The sequence below is a fragment of the Lagenorhynchus albirostris genome, chromosome 4 (genome assembly GCF_949774975.1).
Source record: "Lagenorhynchus albirostris chromosome 4, mLagAlb1.1, whole genome shotgun sequence".
NCBI lineage: Eukaryota > Metazoa > Chordata > Mammalia > Artiodactyla > Delphinidae > Lagenorhynchus > Lagenorhynchus albirostris.
The window spans coordinates 96,438,049-96,465,275 of NC_083098.1; the positions used below are offsets into that span (position 1 = coordinate 96,438,049).

Genomic DNA, 27,227 nt, shown 5'->3' on the forward strand with positions numbered 1-27,227 from the left:
AGAGAATGAACAGGAAAGGACAGATTCCCCCCGTGGCTGGCTTCTGAGCAGATGGGACACAGCGTCCTCTGAAAGCCTCCTGGTTCTTCTGCAAATAAGTTCCTCAGATGCATATATTTAGGGAAACAATTCATCAGTGAAGATGACAAAACCATCTGGCTCTAGGGACTGAAAAAAAAAATCTAGAGGTTGTAAAAGTTTACATTCTGATGAAGTGTCCGTCTAGGCTTTATTATAAGGAGTGAATGAGTTTGCTTTGTGGCTTCTTTTCAGGGATTTTTTAACCTGGCCCTGCTAATTGAGGAAGGTGCTATAATCCCACATCATATTTTGGATTTCTTGGAAATTGACCCGACTATCCATTCTAATAACATCTCCATCCTCCAAGAACTGTACGAAAGGTGAGTTCAGAGCCTCTTTAATACCGTAGCAGCTGGAGGAACACAAGTGGGTGGTGTTTGCTTCTTGGTTAAAGTTAGCCTTGGTCTTATTTTCTTCTTATTATTATTATTTTTCCCCGACACGCGGGCCTCTCACTGTTGTGGCCTCTCCCGTTGCGGAGCACAGGCTCCGGACGTGCAGGCTCAGTGGCCATGGCTCACGGGCCCAGCCGCTCAGCGGCACGTGGGATCCTCCTGGACCGGGGCACGAACCCGTGTCCCCTGCATCGGCAGGCGGACTCTCAACCACTGCGCCACCAGGGAAGCTCCTTGGTCTTATTTTCTAATGTCAGTGGTTATAAAGGGCTCAGGATTTGTTCTGATTAGAGAACACTCAGCTGGACCCAAACTTAATTCCCTTTTCTAGTATCTGAGGATTAAGATATAGAATGTGCTTGATTTGAAGTTAAAATGCTGACTAAGTTTTTCCACGAGAGTGGAAAAAAGAAAGTGTCCAATAAGATGATGCTTTTCTGCAAGATAGGGAGGCATCCCAGTGTCTGGACTTTGGACACAGACACTCACATAAAAGTGTTCCTTGGCAGCTCCTGTGCTACAAGGGCCTCCTGGACCTGTCTTTTTATGAAGGACAAGACTGGCCTTTTTCTGAGATGTTTGCCAGGATCCTAGAATTTCAGCACAGGCTCACACCCCTCAGAACTGGTTTTATTTCTTTTTTCTCTCATTTTACATGTGCTCATTTGACCCAAAGCAGAAGGATGTGGGTTTGAGGATCTGCAAATGTCGGTCGTAAGTAACGCTACCAATGTTTGGCAACACTGTGCTTTTTGTCTGCAGGTGCTGGAGCCACAGCAGCGAGGAGTCCTTCAGCCCCTGCTCCCTGGCCTGGCTTTACCTTAACCTCCGGCTTATCTGGGGTGCCACCCTGCACTCTGCCCTGGTAGGAACTGTCTCCCCTCAGCCCTGTCCTCATGGTCCCCACCCTTTGTCAGTCATCTGACATGTGCTTTGGATGTTTGCAGATCTACTTTCTGGGAACCTTCCTGCTGTCTGCATTGATCGCCTGGACCGTGCAGTATTGCCAGTCTGTCTCAGGTAAAGATTTATAAAAAGCCAGGGCAATATAAAAAATGTAGGAGGGACTTCCCTGGTGACGTAGTGGTTAAGAATCCTCCTGCCAATGCAGGGGATACGGGTTCGAGCCCTGGTCCGGGAAGATCCTACGTGCTGCGGAGCAACTAAGCCTGTGCACCACAACTACTGAACCCGCATGCTGCAACTGCTGAAGCCCATGCGCCTAGAGCCCGTGCTCTGTAGCAAGAGAAGCCATCACAATGAGAAGCCCACACACCGCAAAAAAGAGTAGCCCCTGCTCTTCATAACTACAGAAAGCCCGCACGCAGCAACGAACACCCAATGCAGCCAAAACTAAATAAATTAATTAACTAATTCTAAAAAATCTTAAAAAAAATATATAGGAATTCTTTTTCCTTACTAGAAAAATGACACTCTCCCTCCTTAGCCATTCTGCTTCCTTTCGTTAGGAGGATCGTTCACATGTGGTTACCCCTAGGGCTGTCTCGTAATCTCTGGCTGATGGAAGGCTCCAATTATTGTTACATTTTTCAAAGTAAGCAAGGATTTTTTAAAATAAGGTGCTTAAGAAATTGAACAAAAATGTCTTCTCCAATTCAAAGTACACCTGCTATCAAAACGATACCTTGTGTGTCTTAAAACCCAGTTCTGAGGCCCCCTCTAGCACGAAGTCTTCCTGTTTATCCCAGTCGAGGAATCAAATGTGTAAGATAATAAACAAGCACTTGTGATGAGTAAAAATACCCAGCCACTGAGATTCAGAGGGAGGGGCCGAGGGGGACAGTAGAGCCAGCAGTTAGTCTAGTGTGGATTCTACTAGTCACTATTTCTTTTCTGAGCTATTGTAGGGCAGTAGTTAAGGAGATAGGCACCCCAGTCCTTTCTAGCTAGGTTTAGAGTCCAGGCTTAGCTCTTCATTAGCTGTGTGACTTATGGCCAGTTATTTCACTTTCCTGATCCCCCAATTTCTCATCAATAAAATGAAGTTATAATAGTAGCTACTTCTCAGGGTTGTTAGGAGAGTTCAGTGAAAAAAATACACATGACACCAAAATGTTAGCTGTTGTATTCATTTGGCATATAAAACCCTCTCAATAATGTTAACTGTCATGTTTATCTTCCCTATGAGATCATAAGCTGAGTCAGAGGAAGGCCTTGGTCCCATCATTTATGATCTCACACTTAGTAGGTACTGAAATTTGCAAACATCTCTCAGGGGAGAATTCCAATTCCCAACCATCTTGGAAGCTACAGAAGGACAGAATCACTCACAAAGACCAACAGGGACATTTACAAATGGATACATTAGGGCTGGACATGGCATTTGAGCATCGGCACAGCCATTATTTGTGTAGCAGATAATGAAAAGCAAAAGAAGTGCATTTCAGCACAGATTTGATGGTGAGACAGAAGCCACTGTTCGGAGAGGCTAATACGGAGTCATTTTCCCCATTTATCTGAGGAGGTTAACAAGGAACCACCAAAAGCCCTTCCAGGGCTTCCCTGGTGGCGCAGTGGTTGAGAGTCCGCCTGCCGATGCAGGGGACACGGGTTCGTGCCCTGGTCCGGGAAGATCCTACATGCCGCGGAGCGGCTGGGCCCGTGAGCCATGGCCGCTGAGCCTGCGCATCCGGAGCCTGTGCTCCGCAATGGGAGAGGCCACAACAGTGAGAGGCCCGCGTACCGCAAAATAAATAAATAAAATTTAAAAAGCCCTTCCAGGTTTGATGCCCTGTAGCACGCCAGCTGGTAAGTTTTCCTCATGCAAATTCTGTCCCATCCCTAAATTTGTTCCCAGGTATAGCGCATTTATTTTGCATCTTGTCAGTGTTTTCCATTTCAAATTATCTTTGTCTTTTTTACTCTGTAGAAATATTGTTATGATTATTACAAATGCAATTCCGTTAGAGGAGCTGAAAATTGTCTTTCTCATTTTATGCCAGCTGGTAGCCATGAAAATTCATGGGCTGGTGGAATGGCTTTTATCAGAAGTCATCGTTTTTTCCTTTTTCCATAGCTTCATTATCAGTCCTTCCACATTCCCATCTCCCTGTCCCTCCTGCCTTTTGATATACTTTCCCCTTCCTGTGTATCCTTTGCTCTTTCACTCATTTGTTTTTCATTTTTTTCAAACTCTTTCACTTGCTTCTTCCTGTACATACCTCTTCCCTTCGGTGAGCGTTGGAGAAGTCTGGATAGGATCTTAAAAATAATTTAATTCTATGCCCTTCATCTTACAGATGAAGAAATGGGGCTAAAGGAATGCCGTGGTCTGCCCAAAATCACAAAATAGAGTCCATGAAAGGATGTAGGGCAGCAGACTTCTGAACTTTTTCACACTTAAGATACTCTAAAACAGTGGCTACCATCTGCCTCTGACCCACTGTCCCCTTACATAAGATGTATTTTTTAACACATTTTTTTGGTACCTTGAAATGAATGACAAGTAATCTGCCTACACACTTAGTTTTAAAAATAATGCCCTAAACAGCAATATAAAGGAGAAATAAAAAGAAAGTAATTATAATAAAATAATATGTATTTCAATATGTAAATTCTAGCCCCGCACTTCTTAATTTCAGTGTGCACAGGAATCACACGGGGATCTGGTTAAATGCAGATTCTAAGTCAGTCGGTCTGTGGGTGGCCTCTGAGAGCCTGCATTTCTCACAAGGTTTCAGGTTACATTCACGATGCTGTTCCACACACTTAGAGTCATAAGGGCATAGAAGTTAAAAAAAAAAAAGGAGTCTCCACATATTTCCAAAATGTGCCCCTACAGTGGTACATACCAGCCCTGTTAGGACTAGTGTTGAATTAAAATATGTAGTAAATTATTTTCCTATTTTTAAAGTCCTCCATATAAGTGCAAATTTGTCAATGACTTTGAAATAAGAGGGTACTCCATCAGTGACTGGACAATGGGGCAAGGGGGATGGAAGCATAGAAAAGCAGCAGAGAAGCACTGCAGGGGTCTCTCAGCGGGCAGAATTTCTACCGCGGGCGTCTCTCCGAGGAGCTGGTGCCCGAGGTCCATGAGCCACCCCGTGGGAAGGTGACGGATGTAGTAGATGTTGGTGGTAACCCTGGCCGTGGTTAAGCCGGCACAGGAATGCAGCCTAGAGCGGAGACTGCCAGAGCGGAGAGGGACAGGATTTGAGAGTTAAGAGCCTCCCTTAAGGTGCTGGGTAGGAGGAGTGGGCTCTAAGTTAGGGATCTCTGTCATTTTGTGATTTGCACTTTTTCCAGTCAGTTGTTTCTAAAAACTAATGATTTATGGCCAAACCTTTAAATTGAGCTGTCCATCCATTTTGCGTTCAGCTCCAACTACCTTCATTTTCCTCCTGAGTTTATACGCTTTGTGATATATAATCAACACTTCACCACACTTGCCACAGTAAACTGTCCTGTGTTCAGAAGGCTAGCGGTGTGGGACAGTAGCTAACAGCACAGACCGCTAAGATGCTGGCCTGTCACTAGCTGTGTGACCTTGGGCAAGGGAGGGACCTTCTCTGTGCCTTAGTTTCCTGTTCTCTAAAACAGCAGAATTAGTAGTACACCTGTGTCGTATTGTAGTTGAGAGAACCCAATGAGGGAACACTGAGTAAAGTATTTAGAACTCAAGAAATGTTAGCCCAGTAGCTCCTAAGGAGTAATGCCCTCTAGGGCATTTTACTTGCAATTAAAGTACGCTGACACCAGGTAGCGCCTACACTTAAAGAGCTTGGTTTACCTCAGTAAGTGGCAGACACCACTACCAGAGACTAGCATGCTTTTCTATGCTATTAGACTCTTTCTAAAACATAAAGCTCTTTTTTAAAAAACAGCTGAACAAAAATACTGACTAGTCTAGCTAGCGTACCAAAACAAGTCCACAAAAAATATTACGTATGCAAAAAAATCTCTTTTATTTCCTTTGAGGGAACTTGATTTTGATTCCTAGCTTGCATACTACCAGGCAGCTCAGTCTTTCTTGAAGCTGATGCCTCCCAGGGACGTGCAAAGGTCCCTGGGTTTTTGGTAGCACTAACTACTCAGATGGTCACCAGTATGTTAGCAGAATACACATTGCCCTGGGCCTACGCCATCCTTCCAGGTCCGTCGGCTTCGCAGCTTCTGGGTCACCTACAAGTCCCATTGTCTTTGCCAAAGCTGAGCACCTTAGCCTTTTTTTTCCTGCCAGGTCTTCCTTTCTCAGGTTGCTGAAGGGCAAGGTGAGGGCTCTGCTGGGGTACACCCACAGCCAGACTTAGCCACTTTCCCACACTCCAGAAACCTCCTTTCCCTGCCTCATTTCATCTCTAAAGCACTTTCCCTCTCCCCCTCCCTGTCAAGGATGCCAAGCATAATTGCTTTAATGGACCCAGGCTTTGGGAAAAACAAAAAATCCCAAAGTAAAGTACGTCTAGAACCATATCTCCCCTGAGACTGAAAAGACATGGAGCGTGGCTGGCTGCCTGGCGGAAGGTAAAGGGAAGAATAGAGGGAGAAAATGTAAAAGACCGCTTCAGAGAGAGTCCTGCCTTCCTCGTGTTATTGTAAACTTTGTGTCTAAATAAAATACACAGTATAGAGCAAGATCTGCAGAACTACCAGCTCTGGGCATGACGTGCTCACCTTTTAAACCAATGTCAGCCTATTCAAAACATTCATAATTTAAGCCAACTCATCCTTTTTGCCTAAGTGGTTAGCCAAGTGGTCTTTTAAAAAGAGTAAGATGATATGAACAAGATCAATTAAACCTTTTCCTACTCTTTTCCTGTCCTCTACATTTCCAGTTAATGAGGTACTAAAATTACAGTAAAATGTCACAAAGTGGTACTCATGCAAAAAGCAGCAGCCTTAAAGTCAGAGTGATTTAATGGTGAGATGTTTCTTTTCTCCTATCTCATTACCCTTGCTGCCCTCCCAGTATCTTTACTCATAAGAAATGTTTAAATGACATGGATCTTACACGTGGACTGGTCCCTGCTGGATCCAGAGGCCCAAATGAAGTAGATTAGATCTTATTCATAGTATATGATTTCCAGAGCTTCCCTCCCTCACCTCCTTACCCCCCCCCCACCGCTTCATCTTTGTAAATAGTCCATTATCTCTGGATTCACCCAATATATTCTCTCCTATTCGTCTTTCTTTTATGCTCCCATCTGGTCAACTGGCAAGCAGATATTTCTCCTGCAGTGGTCCACAACAGAGGTTGGCCAATTTTTTTCCGTAAAGGGCCAGATAATAGACATTTGGGGCTTTGAGGGCCATCTCTGTCACAACTACTCAACTTTCATTAGAGTGCAAAAGCAGCCATTGACAATACAGGAAAACAAATGATATGGCTGGTCTCCAATAAAACGTTATCGTGGACATGAAGATTTGAATCTCACGTGTTTCTCACATGTCACAAAATAGTACTCTTCTCTTGATTTTTAGTCAACCATTTCAAAATGCAAAAACCATGCTTAGATTGCAAGCCATACAGAAACAGGCAGCGAGCCACCTGAGGCCCGTGGGCTGCAGTCTGCCAGCTCAGGGCCGGCTCTTTATCATTCTCACTAATGTACAGAAAATGGTCCCTCAAGCAGCAAATAATCCAAAACTCGCTTCTGACTCAGGAATGGACTCTGTAATTTTTGAAGCAGCACACTGATTTTCCTCATTACCTTGATTCTAATCCAGTAATCAAATTAGGACAGATTCCAGGTGATCAGAGACAAAGAGGCCACTTTAAAATTATGACGGGCTGTTGGGGGGTTTGTCCAGTGATTGCAAACTGCTGCTGGAAATGGGAGAGTTCTCACGTGGATAATAACAAACTTACTGCCGAAACATCGAGCATTTTTGTTATGCTCTGACAAGAAGATTTCAGTGGTGGAGATGCTAATTATGCATTCCTTCTACATTTACACAGTGGCACTTTTTTTGTTTTAATCAGAAAACTGATTGCTGATTTATCTTGTTACCATGGTGATTTAAACAGTTCCCTGAGCTTGAAAAGGAAAAATACGTGCCTTAGTACTTCATTAACTTCCTCAGAGAATCATCAGAAAGATAACTGTTAGGACCCAAGAAGTCTTGGACACCATTTAATCCAAGCCCCTCAATTCACAGATGAGGAAACCAAAGCCTGTGAGATTCAAGCGTTTTAGGACTGAAATGTCTGCCATTCTGTATCTACCCCTAAGTCACCTATTAGTGGTAGATAAATGAGACTTGCCCAGAACGGGTCTCCTGACTCCAGCAAATGGTCTTTGTGCTGCATCACTGGGTCTCATGGTCCCTGCCGCGGTTAGATCACCTGCCAGAGTGATGGCTTTGACCTAGAAGCGTCACATCATTATGCAACACCTGGGCCCCCTCCGCACCGCCACCACTATTCTGTTCTTTCAGAACAGTCTCTGGATTCACAAGGTTTTCTGTAGCTATTGGAAGGGGTTCCTTGGAGAATTCCTTTACATATTCAAAAAGGTCAGAGGCTTTGGAGCCCGTTCCGGAATTTCCTAGTATAGCCTCTTGCAGGTGGAAATCTTGAAGAGCTTATCTAGAAGTCAGATGGTCAACAAGTGATGGCATCTTCTATAGGTTGATACATTTCAGGATGGACATTTGGGAACCTTTAAGAATAGTCCCACCTACTGAAAATGGTATGAGACTCAAGGACTGCTGAGCTTAAGAGCACTGCTTAAAGGCAATTGTTCGCACAAACCATGGCCACTGTGCTAGCTGTATGTCACACACCCCTGCAGGCTGGTACCGCCGCTTTGCAGATAGAGAAACTGAAGCTCAGAGAGGTTAAGTAACTTGCTCAATATCACTCAGCTGGTAACTGTAAGGACCATGTGACTCTGGGCTTTCTGGCTTCAAAGTTTTGGCTATTTTCATAGGCTACTGGGGTCTAAAACTGGACTATAAAGCATCCCAGAAACAAACACCCCAACTTTTTCATCAGTCCTGCAAGCGAGGCCCCAGAAATTGATAAATCAGCACATTTCCATGGTAAACCAGGTCACTAGTAGTAAGAGCTAACATCTGTTGAGTACCTAGGCAAGCCAGACACTGTTCTAAAAACCCTATATACGTTAACTCATCTAATCCTTATAAGAGCAAAATAAGGTACAGATATTCTTATTTTCTCCATTTGTTAGAGGCAGAAGGAGAGTAGGTAACTTGTCCAAGGTCACATAACTGATAAAGGGCAGAGCAGCCGGGTCCCAGAGCCCACAGTCTTATGGACAGGATACTTCACAGCCTTAGTACATAAAGCAGGTGTGTGGGCCTCAGCACTAGTGATATTTGGAGCTGGGTCATTCTTCGTTCAGGAGGGGGGCTGGCCCAGGCATTTTAGGACGCTTAGCAACACCCCTGGCTTCTACCCACTAAATGCCAGCAGCACCCCATCCTCCAGCTGTGACAACAAAAGTGTCCACCGACATTGCCAACTGTCCCCGGGAGTCGAAATTACCCCCACTTGAAAGCTATTGCCATAAAGTATAAAACTTTGTAAGCTTCCCTAACCTTTATTGTGGTTCAGCCTCCTTACTGAAGGTAGGTTGAAAAACAATTAAACCTAGTAATTATGTTTTCCAAAATGTATACACATTTACTTAAAGAATTCAATTTAAATCAAATTTGGCATATCATCCAAATGGAATCAGAATGTGAATAAAACCAACACTCTTTCTGATTGATTGGTGTAATCCAGAGCTTGCATTGCATCAATACTAGGTGAAAAAAAGAGATATGACCATAGGAAACATAGACCAAGGAGTTCCTTCTTTCCTTCCTTCCTCCCTCCCTCCCTCCCTCCCTCCCTTCCTCTCCCCGCCTTTCTTTTCTTTCTTCCTTCCTTCCTTTCTTCCTTCCTTCCTTCCTTCCTTCCTTCCTTCCTTCCTTCCTTCCTTTCCTTCTTTCTTTCTTTCTTTCTTTCTTTCTTTCTTTCCTTCCTTCCTTCCTTCTTTCTTTCTTTCTTTCTTTCTTTCTTTTCCTTCCTTCCTTCCTTCCTTCCTTCCTTCCTTCCTTCCTTCCTTCCTTCCTTTCTCTTTCTTTCTTTCTTTCTTTCTTTCTTTCTTTCTTTCTTTCTTTCTTTCTTTCTTTTTCTCTCTCTCTTTCTTAATATTTACACACCCCTGTAAAGTCACAGAATAAATTCAGGACTTAGAATCCCAGAAATCTTTGCACATCTGTTTCAACCTACCATTTTATAGGAGGGGACACCAAAGTCCAAAGAACCTAGATAATGGGTCCAAAGTTGCTCATCCAGTTAGTGCCAGGACCACTAGTCTAGAAGCGTCTCTCCTGGCTTGCAAGGGTCTAGGTGTGGCTGTGTGTCCTGCACGTACTGTTTTGAATATTCAGCACTTGTTGTGCATGTGTCTCTGCAGCCAGTGGTTCCCATCCGACACCAGCCCGGGCTCCCCGAGACCCTACTGCCCCTGCTGCAAGTCCAGCTGTGACTCCAGCTGCAGGCGCCTCTGCTCAGGACCAGCCCACTGTCACCAGCAACCCGGAGCCACGTGGGTGAACTGTGCACTCCATGTCTCTCCAGATGAGAGAGAATCCTTTCAACAGCTGGTATTGGATAGCTGGGGCTGGGGCATTATACACCTTAAATGTCTTGTCAACTGGATGTGAATTTTGCACTTGGTGTCTTTTTTTTTTTTAAATCAAAGAAATACCCAGAGCAGACAGTGGTTATACCAAAGGTTATCAAACAAATACAAGGAGCATCCTGATCACAGGGACATGTCGGGGAGGTTAAGCGGGTCACTGCGGATGTCCATTTCTAATGACTGTGTGTATGGGGGAGTCAGAGTGTGCCTTGTGGCGTATCCGAATCCTTATACACTGAGATGGACTTTAAGAATCTTAGCCCCTTGTTCATTCCCTATTATTAAAAAACAGAAGATTGTGACTTCTCTACCAGTTAGATAATATTTGGTGTGTGTGTTTGCCACTGCCCTACCCCTCGCAGTCCCATGGACAGATTTCCATGTGACATCCAAGACCCAGCAATTCTAAGGCACCTTGAAATAATGGGTTAAGGCTGGAAATACAGGGAAGGCGATGGCTTTGTAAATTGGGTTTACATTTTTCTTCTTGAATTTTTCTAGGGCTGTAGTGCTTCCGAATCATTTAATGACACTGTTGGATATCGTTTACCTTTCAATTGCAATCCATGAAATAACATTTAGAAAATTCTTAGTATTTAGGTCTAGTCTTTTCCATGAATTGCCCATTAGAATAGACTGGCAGCAGTGGAATACGCAGGAAACAAGCCTTTAGCTCATAGTCTCATTCCCCGCCCTTTATGCCTGCCTGCGTCTGCATAGGGGCGTGTGTGTGTGTGTGTGTGTGTGTGTGTGTGTGTGGGTGTGTGTGTGTGTCGGGGGGGGGATGGATAGAGAGGGAGGAAGGGGAAGAGCAGACTGTCTACGCTGTACGCTGCTAAGGTAGTAAATAAATTGCAATACTGTGGGTCCAAACTACTCTTTGCACTACTTTAGTTACAGTAGCAAATAAAAATTATTTTTATAGCATTGTCTCCTGGGAAGTGTCTTTATTTCCTTTTTCATAATTACTGTTTCGTTTTGCATCGTTACTGTTGTCATCACACAAAGTCCTAAGGTCCATGCATTTTCTTCAAGGAGGCAAAAAATGTCCCCTCATCAGAGGGATTAATTCTGGTAACCATTAACATTTCTGGATAGAGAGGTGGCAGGAGGCCTCTCTCCCAGAAGCCCGAGCTCAGGGTCTGGCCCCTGAAATGTTTGCACAGTATCAGCCATTGTTTCAGGGTTCTGGCTGTTGTAAGGCTGGATTTCTGTCAGTTCTGGGTTAAGTCTCTTTCTCTCCATCCTCTTTCTCCTCTGTATGCCATGTGTACTGCTCTTGTTTTAGGAAAGGTTGTCCTTCCTGCTTGCGAAAGAGCCAGACTTTGGAGTCGGACAGCCCCGGATTCAAATTCTGGTTCGGTAGCTTACTAGCTCAGTAACCTTGGGTGAGTGATTAACCTCTCTGAGTCTTGGATTACCGTTTTACAAAACAGGGGCCATAAGATCCACCTCTTGGGCTTTTCGTGAGGCTTAAGAGGATAACATAGGTAAAACTCACAGGACAGTGCCCTGAACGTGGTTGGGTGTTACCGTTATTAGAGAGAGAAGTCTGAGGGGCCAGATCAAGTGCTCTTTGGTCTGCCTAGATCCTCTTCATGGCAAACACACCCATTCCCCAGCTGCTGGGAGCAGAGGCTGCTGAAAGTTCACAGCTGCACCCCTCACTGGGAACTGCCGTCAGCAGCAGGGGTCTGCCCGAGGTTCAATCCTGGCCAGAGCAGCTCAGCACTTGCTGACGTCAGGAGGCTTTTTCAATCTCAGCACTATTGACATTCAGGGCCAGGTGGCTCTTTGTTGCGGGGTGACGGGGGTGGGGGGTGGGCGCTGTTTTGGGCATTAGGTTGTATGGCAGCAACATCACTGGTCTCTACCCACTAGCTGCCAGTAGTGCATGCACCCGCTCCCCCAGTGTCCATGCACACACCCAGTCCCCTGGTGTGATAGCCAAAACTGTCTCCAGACATTACCCAATGTTCTTTGGGGGGCAAAATACCCACCCCTCCTTCACCTTGACAATGACTGATGTAGGAGAACAAAGGCCCCTTTCCTCGATTTGGAACCGTCCTTGAAGGGCCGTCCCAGCTCCAGAGCACCACCTTGGTGGCACATTCATTATAGCTCGATTTCTCCCTCTGCCCAGTTCCGCCTTCCTTGTTCTCACACGGGATTTCCTGACATTGCTCCTGTAAACCTTCACACACAGCCCTGCCCTCAGAATCTGTCTACAAGAACACAACTATATTAGTCTCCTAGAGCTGCCATATCAAAATAGCACAGACCGGGTGGCTTAAACAACAGAATTCATTTCCTGCAGTATGGAGAATGGAAGTCCAAGATCAAGGTGTCAGCAGGCTGGTTTCTTCTGAGGCCTCTCCCTTGGCTTGTAGATGGCTATCTTCTTCCAGTATCTTTATACAGTCTTTCCTTGTGTGTGTGTCTGGGTCCTAATCTCCTCCTCTTATGACACCAGTCCTGTTGGATCAGGGCCCATCCTAGTGACCTCATTTTACCTTAATGATCTCTTTAAAGGCCCTGCCTCCAAATACAGTCACATTCTGCCTTCTGTGGTACTGGGGGTTAGGACTTAAGTATATGCATTTTGGGAGGACACAATTCAGCCCATAATACCAACCTAAAACACCAGGGAAGGTTGGTTCAGGTCCAGAATGTGGACTTGTGGGAGCCATTTTGATCTGAGACAATTGCCCAAACAAGCTCACCCCAGCTGATGCTGGAAAGAGCTGTGTGGTTCCAGTGCCAAACCACTTAAGGTGAAGCCGGTAGGTCACCTATCGAGTCCTGTCCCAGCTTAGGCTCCCGTTCTCTTGGGAGTTCTCAGGCAGTATGATGTGGGCCAGCCTCAACCTCCATCTTCTCTCCTCAAGTTCTAAACTCAGTTCCCACAAGGCTGATGTCCAAGCTAGCTGGAATAGAACCCTGCACAGTGAAGACAATGGGGTAGGGGTGGGGGAGGGAAAAAGGAATGGGAGGATGGGGTCCAGAGATGATATTCAGTTACTTCCCTATTGTCCCCTCCCCTTGGGACATTCTTAGACCAGAGGGTGCAGCCCTGTAGATGTGAAACGAGCTAGCACACAGATGTGACCTCTTTGGTCCAGCCAAGATTTTTAAAAATTTGATTAAGTTGTTATCTTAAAATCAATGATTTGAGGCTTTTCCTAGAAAAATCTACAGATGTGAAAAAACTGGGCTTTCATTGCTGCATGGTAAGAATTAGCTGAAGCTGAGTAGGTCGGCTCCTTTTAGACGGAACTTGTGCTTTCTGCTTTGCCCCAGTCTCCGCTATTCCCTGCTGTTTAAACTTAGCCCACGTAGGTATTTGAATTTAGTATCCATGCTTTGGACTTGCTTCTCTTCATTCATAATGACTTTATTTTGGCAAGCTTGAGAGAGACCCCCAAATTCATCTACTGCTTAGTCACTGCAAAGCCCCCGGGAACTGGGGAAATGGTAGTCTTTCTTTCCACTCTCTGATAGAGGAAAATGCCAAGTTGTGAGTCATTTAAAGTCCCAATAAAGTGCCCAAAAATGTTGCAGGATAAAATGTCAATTAAAAAATAGTATTTTCGGGAATTCCCTGGTGGTTTAGCGGTTAGGACTCTGTGCTTTCACTGCCAAGGGCGCGGGATTGATCCCTGTTCAGGGAACTAGGATCCTGCAAGCCACGTGGCACAGCCAAAAAAAAAAGGGAAAAAAATAGTATTTTCCTACACCAACAAGTAACTAAAAGATAAAATATTAAAGAAGTATATTTGTTAAAAACAAATATTTAATAAAATAGTAAATCTTGTAAATTAAATTATTTCATTTACAATAGTAATACAGTTATAAAAAGTCTAGTAATTAACCTAACAATGAATTCACTTGATTTTACCAAGAAAATTTTTTAATTTGAAGTATGTAGAGGACTTCCCTGGTGGCGCAATGGTTAAAAATCCGCCTGCCAATGCAGGGGACACGGGTTCGAACCCTGGTCTTGGCAGATTCCACATGTCACGGAGCAACTAAGCCCATGTGCCACAACTACTGAGCCTGCACTTTAGAGCCCATGAGCCACAACTACTGAGCCTGCGTGCCACAACTACTGAAGCCCGTGCACTTAGAGCCCACGCTCCACAACCAGAGAAGCCACCACAATGAGAAGCCCATGCACTGCAACGGGGACTAGCCCCCATTCTCCTCAACTAGAGAAAGCCCGTGTGCAGCAACAAAGACCCAATGCAGCCAAAAATAAATAAGTAAATTAAAAAAAAATAAGTAGAATTAGGAAATTGGCCAATCATATGCAGAAAAATAAGACTGAAACTGTACCTCATGTCCTTTATTTTTAAAATCCCAAAGAAATTAAAGATTTAACTGTGAAAAGTAGAACTGCAAGGCTGGTAGGGGAAATAGTAGGAGAATATTTTACACATTTTGAATGAGAAAAGGTTTTTTAAAACAATATATAGATTTCCCCTCTTCAAAAATGAAGGATTTTTATTCAAAAAAATCTACCACAGTCAAATTTGGTGGATTGGTGACAGACTGGAAGAAGGCATTTGCAACATCCAACACCACAAAGGATCAATATCCAAAATGTACTAGGAATGCATGCTAATCAACCATGACAACAAACAGAAAACCCAGTAGTAAAAATATTCGAAACCTGTGATCAGGTAATTCATGAATGGAGAAAATTTAATGACTTACAAATAGATAAAGAGCTGCTCAACCTGGCTTGAAGTCAAAGAAATATGAATTAAAATCAAAAGTTATAACTTCATATCCATCATTTTTGCAAAAATGAGAAAGACACGTAATACCCTGAGGATATGGGGAAATAGTTACTCCCATGACTAGCCACTGGCAGGGCGAACTGGTGAGTAATATGGCAGTAATGGTGAAATTAAGTATCTATGACTCAGCAAGCCCTCCTGAGTATGGGCTCCACAAACTGCACAGGTCCAATATGAGGGAGGATATTTCTCACAGCGTTATTTGAGAGAGCAAGGAGATGGAGCAGCCTGAATGTCCATCAGTTGGAGAATGGATATGGTGGATGGATGGAGTGAAAAACAACACACAGTCTCAGATAATATAAAATACCCAGGGGTGAATTTAACAAAAAATTTATGAGATCTGTATTCTGAAAACTAAGAGCATTACTGAGAAAAATTAAGCAAAGCCTAAATAAAATGGAGATATATACTATGTTCATGGATCAAAAGACAATATTTTCAAAATGTTGATCCTCTTCAAATTGACTTACAGATTTAATGCAATAACAATCAAAATCTCAGCAGGATGTTTTGGTAGAAATTGCCAAGCTGATTCTAAAATTTATATGGAAATGCAAAGGACCTAGAATAGCTAAAGCAGTGTTTTAAAAAAAGGAACAAAACTGGAGGAATTACACTACTTGATTTTAGGCTTATTATAAAGCTACAGTTATTAAGACAGTGAGTGTGGTATTGCCATAAAAATAGACAAATAAATGGGAAAGAATAGAGATTCCAGAAATTCCCACATATATACGGTCAATTGATTTTCAACAAATTTGCCAAAAAATGTATCTGCCTTACAGAAAAAAAGATCTTTTCATAAAACAACTTGATAGCCAAAAGCAAAAAAATAAAAACCTAATCCTTCCCTCACACCATATATAAAAATTAGCTCAAAATGGGTCCTAGATCCAAATGTACAGACTAAAATTATAAGACTTGTAGAAGAAAATACCAATATCCTTGAATTTGGCAAAGATTTTTTTATGTAGGACACAAAAAACATGAATTATAAATAAAAATATCAGTAAATTGGACTTGATCAAAATGAGAAACTCTTGCTCTTCAAAAGACACTGTTACAAAAATGAAAAGGCAAGCCACAAACTGGGAGACTATATCTGCAAAAAATGTAATGACAGAGGACTTGAATATAGCATATGTAATGAACTCTTGTAACTCAATAAGAGAAGACCAGAAACGCAATACAAAAAAAGGGGAAACAAACTGAACAAAATAACCTCCTCATCAAGCTGGCTACAGGGATGGTAAACAAGCACACTGAAAATATACTCAACATCATTAGTCATTATAGAAAGGCAAATTAAAACCACATTGTAATATGACTGCATATTCACTAGAATGGCTAAAATTCAAAAGACTGATTATCCTAAGTGTTGTCAAGGACATGAAGCAAATGAAACTCTCATTTACTGCTCATGGGAATGTAAAATGATACAATCACTTCAGAAACAAAGTTTGGGAGTTCCTTAAAAAGTAGTAGTACATTTCCTAATTTAGTGTTGCCAGATAAAATAAAAGACACCAAGTTAAATTTGAATTTCACGTAAACGGTGAAAAAATTTTAATATAGGTATGTCCTAAATATCACATGGGACATATGTATACTAAAAAAATTACTTGTTGTTCATCTTTTTTTAAGTATATACTTATATGGCTTTAAAATTTTTTTTTACTTATTTATTTTATTTTTGACAGTATTAGGTCTTTATTGCTGCGCACAGGCTTTCTCTAGTTGAGGCGAGTGCGGGCTACTCTTCCTTGCAGTGTGTGGGCTTCTCATTGCAGTGGCTTCTCTTGTTGCAGAGCATGGGCTCTACGCACTTGGGCTCCAGTAGTTGTGGTGCGCAAGCTCAGTAGTTGTGACACACGGGCTTAGTTGCTCCACGGCTTGTGGGATCTTCCTGGAGCAGGGCTCAAACCCATGTCCCCTGAACTGGCAGGTGGATTCTTAATCACTGCATCACCAGGGAAGCCCACTTGTTGTTTATCTAAAATTCAATTTTATTTGGGTGTTGTGTATTTTTGTTTACTAACTCTGGCAATTCCACTTCCCATACAACCCAGCCATTCCATTCCTAGGTATTTACCCAAAATAAAATGAAAATACATGTCCACTTGTACACAAACATTCATAATAGCTTTCTTTGTAATAGCCCTAAACTGGAAACAACCCAAATGTCCATGAGCAAAAGAATAGGTAAACAAATTATGGTATATCCATAAATATATAATAATATATATAATATATATTATATATATTATATTATATATTATATATATATATTATTCCAGTAATAGAAAGGAATGAACTATGGGTACACGAAAAACGTGGATGAATATCATAGTAATTATGCTTAGTGAAAGAAGCCAGACCAAAAAAAAAAAAAAGAGTACATATCAAATTATTTAAAAATTATCCATTTAAATAAAATTGTAGACAACGCCAACTAATCTATAGTGACGGAAAGCTGATCACTGACTGCCTAGGGCATGTAAGGATTGGAATGAAAATAGGCGGAAGGATGCTTTTTGAACTTCTCAGAGTGATAGATATATTCCTTATCTTGATTGTGTTGATGGTTTCACTTGTGTATATATATTTCAAAACTCATCAAGTTGTATTCTTTAAGTGTGTGCAGTATATTATAGGTCAACTATATCTCAACGAAGCTGTGAAGTTTTATTTCTAATTTTCTTTTACTCTGTATATAACAGTGTGTGAAACTCTGGTGAATAAAACAAGCATTTTACTTACTTGTAGAGACAAGACCAACAAATATAAAAAGTTAAATAAAAGCACAAGTGTTAAACAAGATGAAATTTGAGTTAGTATTTGCAAATATTGAACCAGTATATTTTAATTTCCCCTATAACTCATGTTCCTTTGCAGCCTTCTCCCTCAGAGAGAGCCCTGAAGCTTACAACCAGAGGGTAGAAGAAAGCAGATGTTTGATTTCAGATGAACAGGATAATTGACTAGCAAACTAAGCCTGCTAGAGATCAGTTTCCTACAATCTTTAGTATATCAAGGGATAGGTTTGGAAGACTAGTTCATAGATTTTTCTATCAGTAGTGTAGAGACAGTATACCTTCCATTTGTGACAACTAGACACTATGGTTAAAAGAATATAATAAAGGAAGTAAGAGAAAGATCCACTCCTTCCAGCCTGAAGGGTGGTGGGGAAAATAAAGAAGAGAAAAACAGAGTCTAGAGGAGGAAGACAGATGCCATAGTTCTCCTTTTTTATATCCTCTCAAGTCCCCAGGAGGACTGACCCTCAAACTTAATCACAGGGGAATCCTGGGGCATAGAGAGATCTGTCCTGCTTCCATTGGAAGGCGCCATGACCCCTGACCATACCTGGGGCTCAACCAGTGCCTCTGTTTGCTGTAGCCAAGGGGAAGAGCCTGAGTTTGGCTTCCCTGAGTCTTGCCAGCTTTCTGTGTGGTTAGAAGGTGTCCAGACAAACACCTTATACCACATTGAGAAAAGAAATTATGCAATGAGAAAATGTGCATTTGTAGAGGTTGTGGAATATGTTTATAAGTTTGCCAATCAGGAAATGCTAATATGACAAACAGTTCACCGTTACTTCCTTCTTGGTTTTTGCTAGAGATTAAGGTTTCTAAGGGTTAAAAATTATTATGTGGATGTAATTAAACTACTAGAAATAATAAGGGAAACATTTCAGTATAGAAGAAAACTAAGATTTGTGTTTCTACTAAACAAAGTTATGAAGAAAGGAAATGGATTTTATTAAGGGAAAATGAAGCGATATTGTCCTGAAGCATCTCAAAGAGAGATACTTAATGATGCATATTTGGTATATTATATTACACAGGAAGCATTGTCAAATAAAAGGTAACATTAAAAAAAAAAGTGCCCAGAAAGTTTTATGTGCCCCAGAGGGAAGATGTGGAAAGTCACTGAGGGTGCTGGCTGTCAGAACTCTAGCAGGGACTGCAGCTATGGGAATCTTTAAACACCAGTGAGAGCCGGAAGTGGAGCCCATCAGTAAGAGGAAGCTGGAGAGGATGTCTGGAAGCAATGCCGAAGATGAGGGAAGCGACCACAAGTTTCCTGAAGCAGGTATTAGCTTCAGAGGCTGGCCCAATGACTAGACAGTATGAAGGCATTGTACACATCACCACAAGCATCCCACTGTGAAAGGAAAATCAAAACGGAGTCGGTATTGCTAAGGAGCTCTCTAAAATGGAGCTGGGAGGTCATTAAGGAAGTGTGACTTACGCACATCAGCCTGGATGGAATCTGACCTTTTGACCTGATGAAGTGACCCAGAAAAACTGCCAGAAACTCAAGATGCTTATTGAATCTTTACCCTAAAATAACTCGTGACAGTCTATATATGTTTCATACCTCTACCCTAAAACAATTTTGTGATTCCTTAAGGACAAATATTTTCTGATTCAGGGTCAGAGTCAGTCACGATTCTTACCAGGCAACTTTTAAAAACTTCGTGGCTTTTTGTTTTTATAAGTGCTTCTTTCTCTTCCTCAAAACACTGTTTCAGGTTACCCAAATCTGTGCCTCCTGAAATGTAATTCTTAAGACCCTAAATAAACTCTTCTTACTTGCAGTCTCCTGAGTTATTTTTTTGTCACCACAAATTCCAACATTGATACCATCTTACAGAGGAATAGTGTGTCTATGTGTAGGGGGAGGGGGATTCTGAGAGAGCAGGCGTTTTACCTAAAGAAACTAAACTACCTGATGGCACAACATTAGTTTATTACATTGGAATAAACAGTTTCCTGATTCTACTCCTCTACCCCGCCACCCACCAATACCCAGAGGACACACACTCAGAAGGAAGGCTAGATTATAGACAAAATAAAAAAACATATTTCCAACACACATGAGTGGAATAAATTTGTAAACCATTACCAAGATAAGACAAGGGATGTTTCAAGGCATTCGATGCTCAAGGGCAATAGTGGTAGCCAGTAAATGCCAGGTAGTCTCAGAGGTGCGGTTGACTCTTGTGGGATCGGCAGAATTGGGGCCAAGCAGATAGAAGGGGACATGTCAGATGAGGAGAACCTTGTGAGCAAGGGCCTGGAAGTGAGGGTGGGCACATGGAACAGAGAGCTCCTGCTGGGCTGTGGTGCCCCTGTTGGTGAGCGCAACCTGGGAATTCAGCAATGAGTAAGCTCAGAAAAGGCAGGCTCTGAACAGACCTGGACATGCCTTCTAGAGACTTTTCAAAAAGAAAGCCAGAGAATGTTAGCTGGTCCCTCAATGGCCAAGAAGCTGCAGGGTAGCAAACACTTTCGACATGTCACTGAGACAGATTGAGATGATTCTTTAAAGGGTATGTCTAAGGCACTAGAAACACCAAGGGTCGTTCTCCTAGTAGGTCATCTTAAAGAAACAGGGGACTTGGAACAAAGGCTAGCTGGTACACTGTAAGGAGAGCTCTTATTTTCTAGTTTCTATTCACTCCAGGAAGAAAATGTACTGGGTCAATCTGTGCTAACTGGTCTGGCTCACCCTTCTTGCCACCTCCTGTGGCCGAGCCACTCAGCCAGGCAGAACTCCTTGCTGAGAGGTCACAGAACAGGAAAGGGTGTTGGTTCTACGGGAGAAGCAGGCACTCTCATTCATTGCTGGTGGGAATGCAAAAGGGTTCACCACTTTGGAAGACAGTGTGGTGGTTTCTTACAAAATTGAACATGCTCTTAACCTATAATCCAGCAATGGCACTCCTTGGTATTCACCCAAATGAACTGAAAACTTTGGTCCATACAAAAACTTGCATACAGATATTTATAGCAACTTTTTTTCATAACTGCCCAAACTGGGAAACAACCAAGATGCCCCTCAGCAGGTGAATGTATAAACTGTGGTCCATCCAGATAATGGAATATTATTCAGACCTAAAAATAAACAAGCTTGAAAGCCATAAACAGATGTGGAAGAAACTTAAATGCATATTACTAAGTGAAAGAAGCCAATCTGAGAAGGCTACGTATTGTATGATTCCAACTATATGGCATTCTGGAGAAGGCAAAACTATGAAGACAGTAAAAAAGATCAGAGAGGGGCGGGGAGGGATGACTAGGGGGAGCACAGAGGCTTTTAGGGCAGTGAAAATCCTCTGTATGATACCATAATGATGGACACATGTCATTATACATTTGCCCAAACTCGTCAAATGTACAACACTAGGATTAAACTGTAATGTAAACTCTGGACTTTGGGTGATTATGATGTGTCAACGTAGGTTCGTCAATTATAACAAATGTACCACTCTGGTGCGGGATGTTGATGATAGGAAAAGCTGTGCATGTGTGGGGTGCTGGGAGTTATGGGAAGTCTCTGTATCTTCCCTACAATTTTGCTGTGAACCTGAAACTGATCTAAAAAAATAGTCTCAATAAATTTTTTAAAGCTAACAGAGATCAGTAATAGTTTTAAATGAATAATGTTAACATTTGAAGAAGAGTCACAAATGTAAGAAAAATAGTACTCATTAGGACTTTAGGAAATTTGGGGATTCTGGGAGACCTTAAAACAGTTTCATTCCCAAAAGGATGTCTTCTGGGTCCACAGGTCTGCAATCGCCCAGAGCAGGGACACCTGGCCTGAACTACTTGCTATGTAGCCCTGAGCAAACAGCAGGCCATTGGGCCCACTTTACTGGTCTAGCTGTCATCTCTGAGCTATCTTTGGGGTCTGATGTACAATGATTGGGCTTTTTTCCTCACAGTGGGCCTGGAGATCTGGCCCCTCTCTTTTTCATTCCAGCTGCTCCATAATCCAGCTCGCATTTCCTCTCTTCCAGGAAGTAGAAGAGAACCAACACTTCTTGTCTACCTACCATTCACCTAGTACTTTCCAGACATTATTTCTATAAGCAGGGGTCCAAGTAGGATCCCATCTATCCACTGGGAGTAGTCAAAGGATACCCACTCTCTCAAGAAACCATTTGCAAACTCAGATTTGCATGGAGCCTAGAATGTCTTCTGGGAACATGTCTTGATTTGCGGTTCATGCCTGGGGCTCAGACATGCCTAACAGAATTGAGGGCCATGGCTTGGAAAGTCCTTATAGAAGCCAGGGAGGAAATTGACCCTAGGGACCCAGACTGGGCAACAGGCCCTCAGGGCTACTGGGGAGAACTAGATTGGGTTTACAAATAATCTCTTCTCAACTCTGCCATTCTGGAAATATTTCCCATTTGGAAGAGCTGTTTCAGTTCTGACTCTCTGGGGCCCTAGCATGCTGTGGAGTCAATAATGGACTTACACTAAGTGAGGGAGAGAGTATTTTCTTCTCTTTTTTTTTTTAATTAATTTTTTTTGGAATATACTTGATTTACAATGTTGTGTTAGCTTCTACTGTACAGCAAGATGAATCAGCTATACATATACATATATCCCCTCTTTTTTGGATTTCCTTCCCATTTAGGTCACCACAGAGCATTCAGTAGACTTCCCTGAGCTATACCGTAGGTTATCATGAGTTATCTTTTTTTTTTTTTTTTTTTTTTTTTTTTGCGGTATGCAGGCCTCTCACTGTTGTGGCCACTCCCATTGCGGAGCACAGGCTCTGGATGTGTAGGCTCAGCGGCCATGGCTCACGGGCCCAGCCGCTCCGCGGCATGTGGGATCTTCCCGGACCGGGGCACGAACCCGTGTCCCCTGCATCGGCAGGCGGACTCTCAACAACTGCGCCACCAGGGAAGCCCGAGTTATCTATTTTATGCATAGTATCAATAGTGTATATATGTTAATCCCGGTATGAGGGAGAGAGTATTTTCTATCCTCATTCTTCTCATCAGCACCATTACCCTAAGTCATGAATCCGGCTTAGTGTGCTGCTGAAATATGTCGCTCAGTACTCTATAGACGTTTGTTAAGTAAGTAAATGAACCAAGCCATCCTGCATCATGAAGTTCAAACCCTCTGTTGGTGAGTGTCCACGGCAGTTCCACCAAACGACCAGCCCGAGCCAATAGATAATGAAGAACCCGAGCTTAGAGTGGTACCCTGGTAGAATTGTGGGGACCAGGGGCTGGTGAGTGAAGGGGCACAACCCAACATTGAGAAACATAAGGTCTACTTATGGACCCACTTCCAGGAAGGGAATGTCCTCATGAGCAGGTCGGGTATCAATATTAACATGACCTCATTTGTATCCTCAGGGTGAGATATTAGGTTCGTATTTCACTTAATTCTCATGATACCACTGCAAATAAGATACACATTTTCCCCATTTTACAGATGAATAAACTACTGTTGCAATCATACTCAGGAACGAGTAACTGTAAAATCTCAGTGGCACATAGCCATAAGCATTTATTTCTCGTTCAGGCACCTGTAGGTTGGCTGTGGTTCAGCTGATCTAGTCTGGGCTTGGTTCCAGGCTGTAGGGTGGGTCCAACCATGCTCCGTGTGTCTTTTATTCATCTGGGGTAAGCAGGTAACTGGGCATGTTGAATGAGATCAGGATATGCAACCCCAAAATATACCACTTTGGCATAAGTGTTACTGAGAATCAGAAGATGCAGGAAGATTTCTCTGCCCTTCTGTTTTCTGCCCAAAATTAGGGCATAAATTTTCCCTCTCTCATACCAGGAAGAGGAGAGCAACTCTTTTCACTGGAGATGGAGAGTCAGCACTGAGATGAGTCTGCATTAAAAAATCTTTCTAAAATAACCCTTATGTTCCGTTAGTTTCCCCATATATTTCTTAGTTACTTCCCACAAAACATCAAACCTCAAACCCCTTTTCCTTTGTTAAAATGGTATATGAGCTTCTGAGTCTAACCACTTCTTTGTGTTTCTCTTTTTCTGTAAATTCTCAAGTGTGTAAAATATTAATAAAAAAGTGTGTGCCTTTTCTCTTTTTGTCTTTTATTGCTTTAATCTGCAGGCCCCCATACACTGAAGTGAAGAGCGTAGAGGAGACGTTTATCCTCCCCAACAATCTCATGACAAGAGGCTTAAAACCCAACTGGGCAAGCATTTTGAAGCCTTCATTCACATCACCTCCGCTAACATCCCATTAGCTAATGCAAGTCATATGGGTAACCATGAAGGTAAGGAAGAGCACGCCTCCTGTGGAGGTGGGAGGGGGCTTGCTTTCAACTTCCATTTGTCTTGACACCAAAGCTGGAGCTGTTTCTTGCAGCCTTCATCCACTGCCCCCTTGTGTGAATTCCCCAGGCTTGTTGTGTTTACCACTCAATGAAGCAATTAATCACATACTTTTGTCACATTGTTCAGGCATCTGTGCTCTGGTGTTTGCTTTGTTTCCCCAGTGGGATGATTCAGTTATTAAAGCAGGGGCACTTCAGGGTCACTCCTAGCCCCTGTACAATGATGGTACTCAGAAAGAGCACAGTGAATAATCATAGAAGGACTGCTCAGGTATTTTTTCCCTATTTTCCTACCAAGAAGTCTGCCACTATGGGTCCTGGCAGATTACATGAGAATGAGCCCCAAAGAGCTGAGCGTGTAACTGCCTCCCCACAGTGCTGGAAGAATTTGATAGCTCATCATTTATTTCGGAGGATCGTCCACTAGCAGGTACAGCTGATTTAATCAGTACTGTATCTTCCTTGCAGACTTAATTAGCAGCTTTTGTCAAAACTTGAGCTTCTGTTAAAAGCAGACTTAAAAAAAAAATTGTTCCAAGCTTATCTCCTTATTTTCAGTTACGTTTCGAGACAGGAGACCAAAATCTCACTTCCTTTTTTCTTTTAAGTTGAGCTATAATTGACATACATAACATTGTGAAGTTTAAGGTGTACAGCATGTTGATTTGATAGTTATATGTTGCTATATGATTACTACCACAGAGTTAGCTAACACTTCCATCACATCACATAATTATCATTTCTTTTTTGTGTGCGAACATTTAAGTCACTTTCAAGTGTATAATACAGTATTGTTAAAAATTTTAAATAGAACTACCATGTGATCCAGCAATCCCATTTCTGGGTATTCATCCAAAGGAAATGAAAGCAAGATCTCGAAAAGATGTCTGCACTCTCATGTTTGTTGTCACTTTATTTACAATAGCCAAGATATGGAAGCAACCTAAGTGTCCATCAATGGATGAATTAAAGAAGACATGGTATAAATATATCATGGAATATTATTCAGCCATGAGAAAGAAGAAAATCTGACCTTTTTTTTTTTTTTTGCGGTATGCGGGCCTCTCACTGCTGCAGCCTCTTCTGCCGCGGAGCGCAGGCTTCGGACGCGCAGGCCCAGTGGCCATGGCTCACGGGCCCAGCCGCTCCGCGGCATGTGGGATCTTCCCGGACCGCGGCACGAACCTGCGTCCCCTGCATCGGCAGGCGGACTCCCAACCACTGCGCCACCAGGGAAGCCCTGACCATTTTTATTGGATGAAACTTGAGGGCATTATGCTAAATAAGTCGGACAGAGAAAAACAAATACTGTATGATCTCACATGTGGAATCTAAAAAAGCCAAACTCATAGAAACAGAGAGTAGAGGTGTGGTTACCAGGGGCTGCAGGTATGGGAATTGGGGGGATGTGGGTCAAAGGGTACAAACTGGCAGTTAGAAGAGGAATAAGTTCTTGGGATCTAATGCACAAAATCTCACTTTCTAGAGTTAAGAAATGAAGAGTCAAAGTGACTCAAGAATGCCCTTCCCCTAGTCAAATGGAGACGATGGTAATATTGGTTAATATTTACTAAGCACCTACTGTGTACCAGGATTATTCATTCATAACCTTGTTCAATCTTTATCTTACCCCATCTTATAACTGTTATAATTATCCCCATTTTGCAGCTGGAGAAAATGAGATTTAAAGAGATTATGAGACTTTCCAGGGTCACAGTGCTTACAAATGATAGAGATGGGACATCAACCCTAACCAGAAAAATCTGTGCTCTTTAGTGCTCTATGCTAAATCTCTGTGTTCTTTTTTATTTTAATGAACTATTTCAGACATTAAAATGTACAGAAAATAATAGTCAGGTACAACCAACCAGTTTTATAAAATGTTACCTTTTTCTTTTTTTTCTTTCAATGAGAGACTTTAAACAAAAACCAAAATATGGCAGACATGGAAACCATCCCACAGGTACCCCTCCCTCTCCCTATGCCCTCCCCCTATGCCCAGGGGGAACCACTATTTGAATTTAGAATTTCTAATTCCAGTGTACTTTTAAGACTTGCTGTATATGTAAATAAGGACAAACATTATATAGAATCATTTGGAATGTTTTAAAATTTTATTTAAATAGTATCTTTCTAAAATTGGCTTTTCATTCCACCTCGTGTGTTTGAGATTTATCCATGTTGATATATATGTATGTATATCTAAATATGTACATATATACATATATATAGGAATATTAGAACTGGAATATTGGTATGTAATATTTCATTTTGTAACTATACCATTAGTTATCCATTGTCCTGTTGTTTTTTTTTTGGTACCAACAGTATGTCAATTACTATTTTCTGCATGTGTCTCTTCATAAACAAGTGCTAGAAGTTTTCTACGATACAGATACGTACGAAAAAGTGCAATTACTGTGTCAAACGGTATGCATATTTTCTACTTTAGAGCTGTGTAGCCGTCTAATGTGTTAACAGCCATTTACACTCCCACCAGCAGGCCTGAGAGTTCTACATATCCTGTATCCTCACCAACATTTGGGGTGGTTGGAATTTTTAATATTTTCCAACCTCATGGCAGTAAATGGCAATTTATTTGAATTTACAATTTTCTAATTGTTAGAATACATGTCTTTTAAAGATGTTAATTGACCAGTCATGTTTCTTTTTCTGTGAATGTTTTCATCTTATCTTCTGTCCATTTTAATATTGACTTGTTTGTCTTTTTCTTATTGAACTGGAACTCTGGGTACTAATCTTTTGTTAGTAACATCTGTTGAAAAGACAGCCTCCTAGTATGTGATTTATCCTTTCATATATTTATGATGTCTTTAATTGTATAAAATTTTTAAATTTCAATGTATTAATAGTTAATTGCTAAATATAAATATGGGAATTCCCTGGCGGTCCAGTGGTTAGGACTCAGTGCTTTCACTGCGATAGCCTGGGTTCAAGCCCTGGTCAGGGAACTAAGATCTTGCAAGTCGTTCAGTACGGCCTAAATAAGTAAGTAAATAAATAAACAAACAAACAAATGAGTAAATAAACCTTTCATTTCATGCACATTGCTCAAAATCCAAGAGGTACAGAAGAACATATAGTGATGTCTCTCTTCTCTGGCTCTTCCTTCCTTAGTCACCCAATTTCCTTCAATATCCTTACAAAATTATTTTATGCACATAAAAAAGCAAAAG

General features: G+C 42.1%; 1 protein-coding gene across 5 annotated transcripts in view; it reads left to right on the forward strand.

Moving 5' to 3' along the window:
• SEL1L3 (SEL1L family member 3) overlaps nucleotides 1-10,957 on the forward strand; it is a 97,662-nt gene extending 86,705 nt beyond the window's left edge. For 3 of the 5 annotated variants that reach the window (XM_060148397.1, XM_060148399.1, XM_060148402.1), the window contains 4 exons: nucleotides 274-401; nucleotides 1,239-1,341; nucleotides 1,424-1,496; nucleotides 9,869-10,113. In XM_060148397.1, coding sequence (XP_060004380.1) covers nucleotides 274-401; nucleotides 1,239-1,341; nucleotides 1,424-1,496; nucleotides 9,869-10,008 — 444 coding nt within the window. In that variant the 3' untranslated portion in view covers nucleotides 10,009-10,113. Of the gene's footprint in view, nucleotides 1-273; nucleotides 402-1,238; nucleotides 1,342-1,423; nucleotides 1,497-9,868 lie in introns of all 5 variants that reach the window. The other 2 variants (XM_060148398.1, XM_060148400.1) reach the window with 2 other exon arrangements.
• The last annotated feature ends 16,270 nt before the right edge of the window (nucleotides 10,958-27,227 follow it).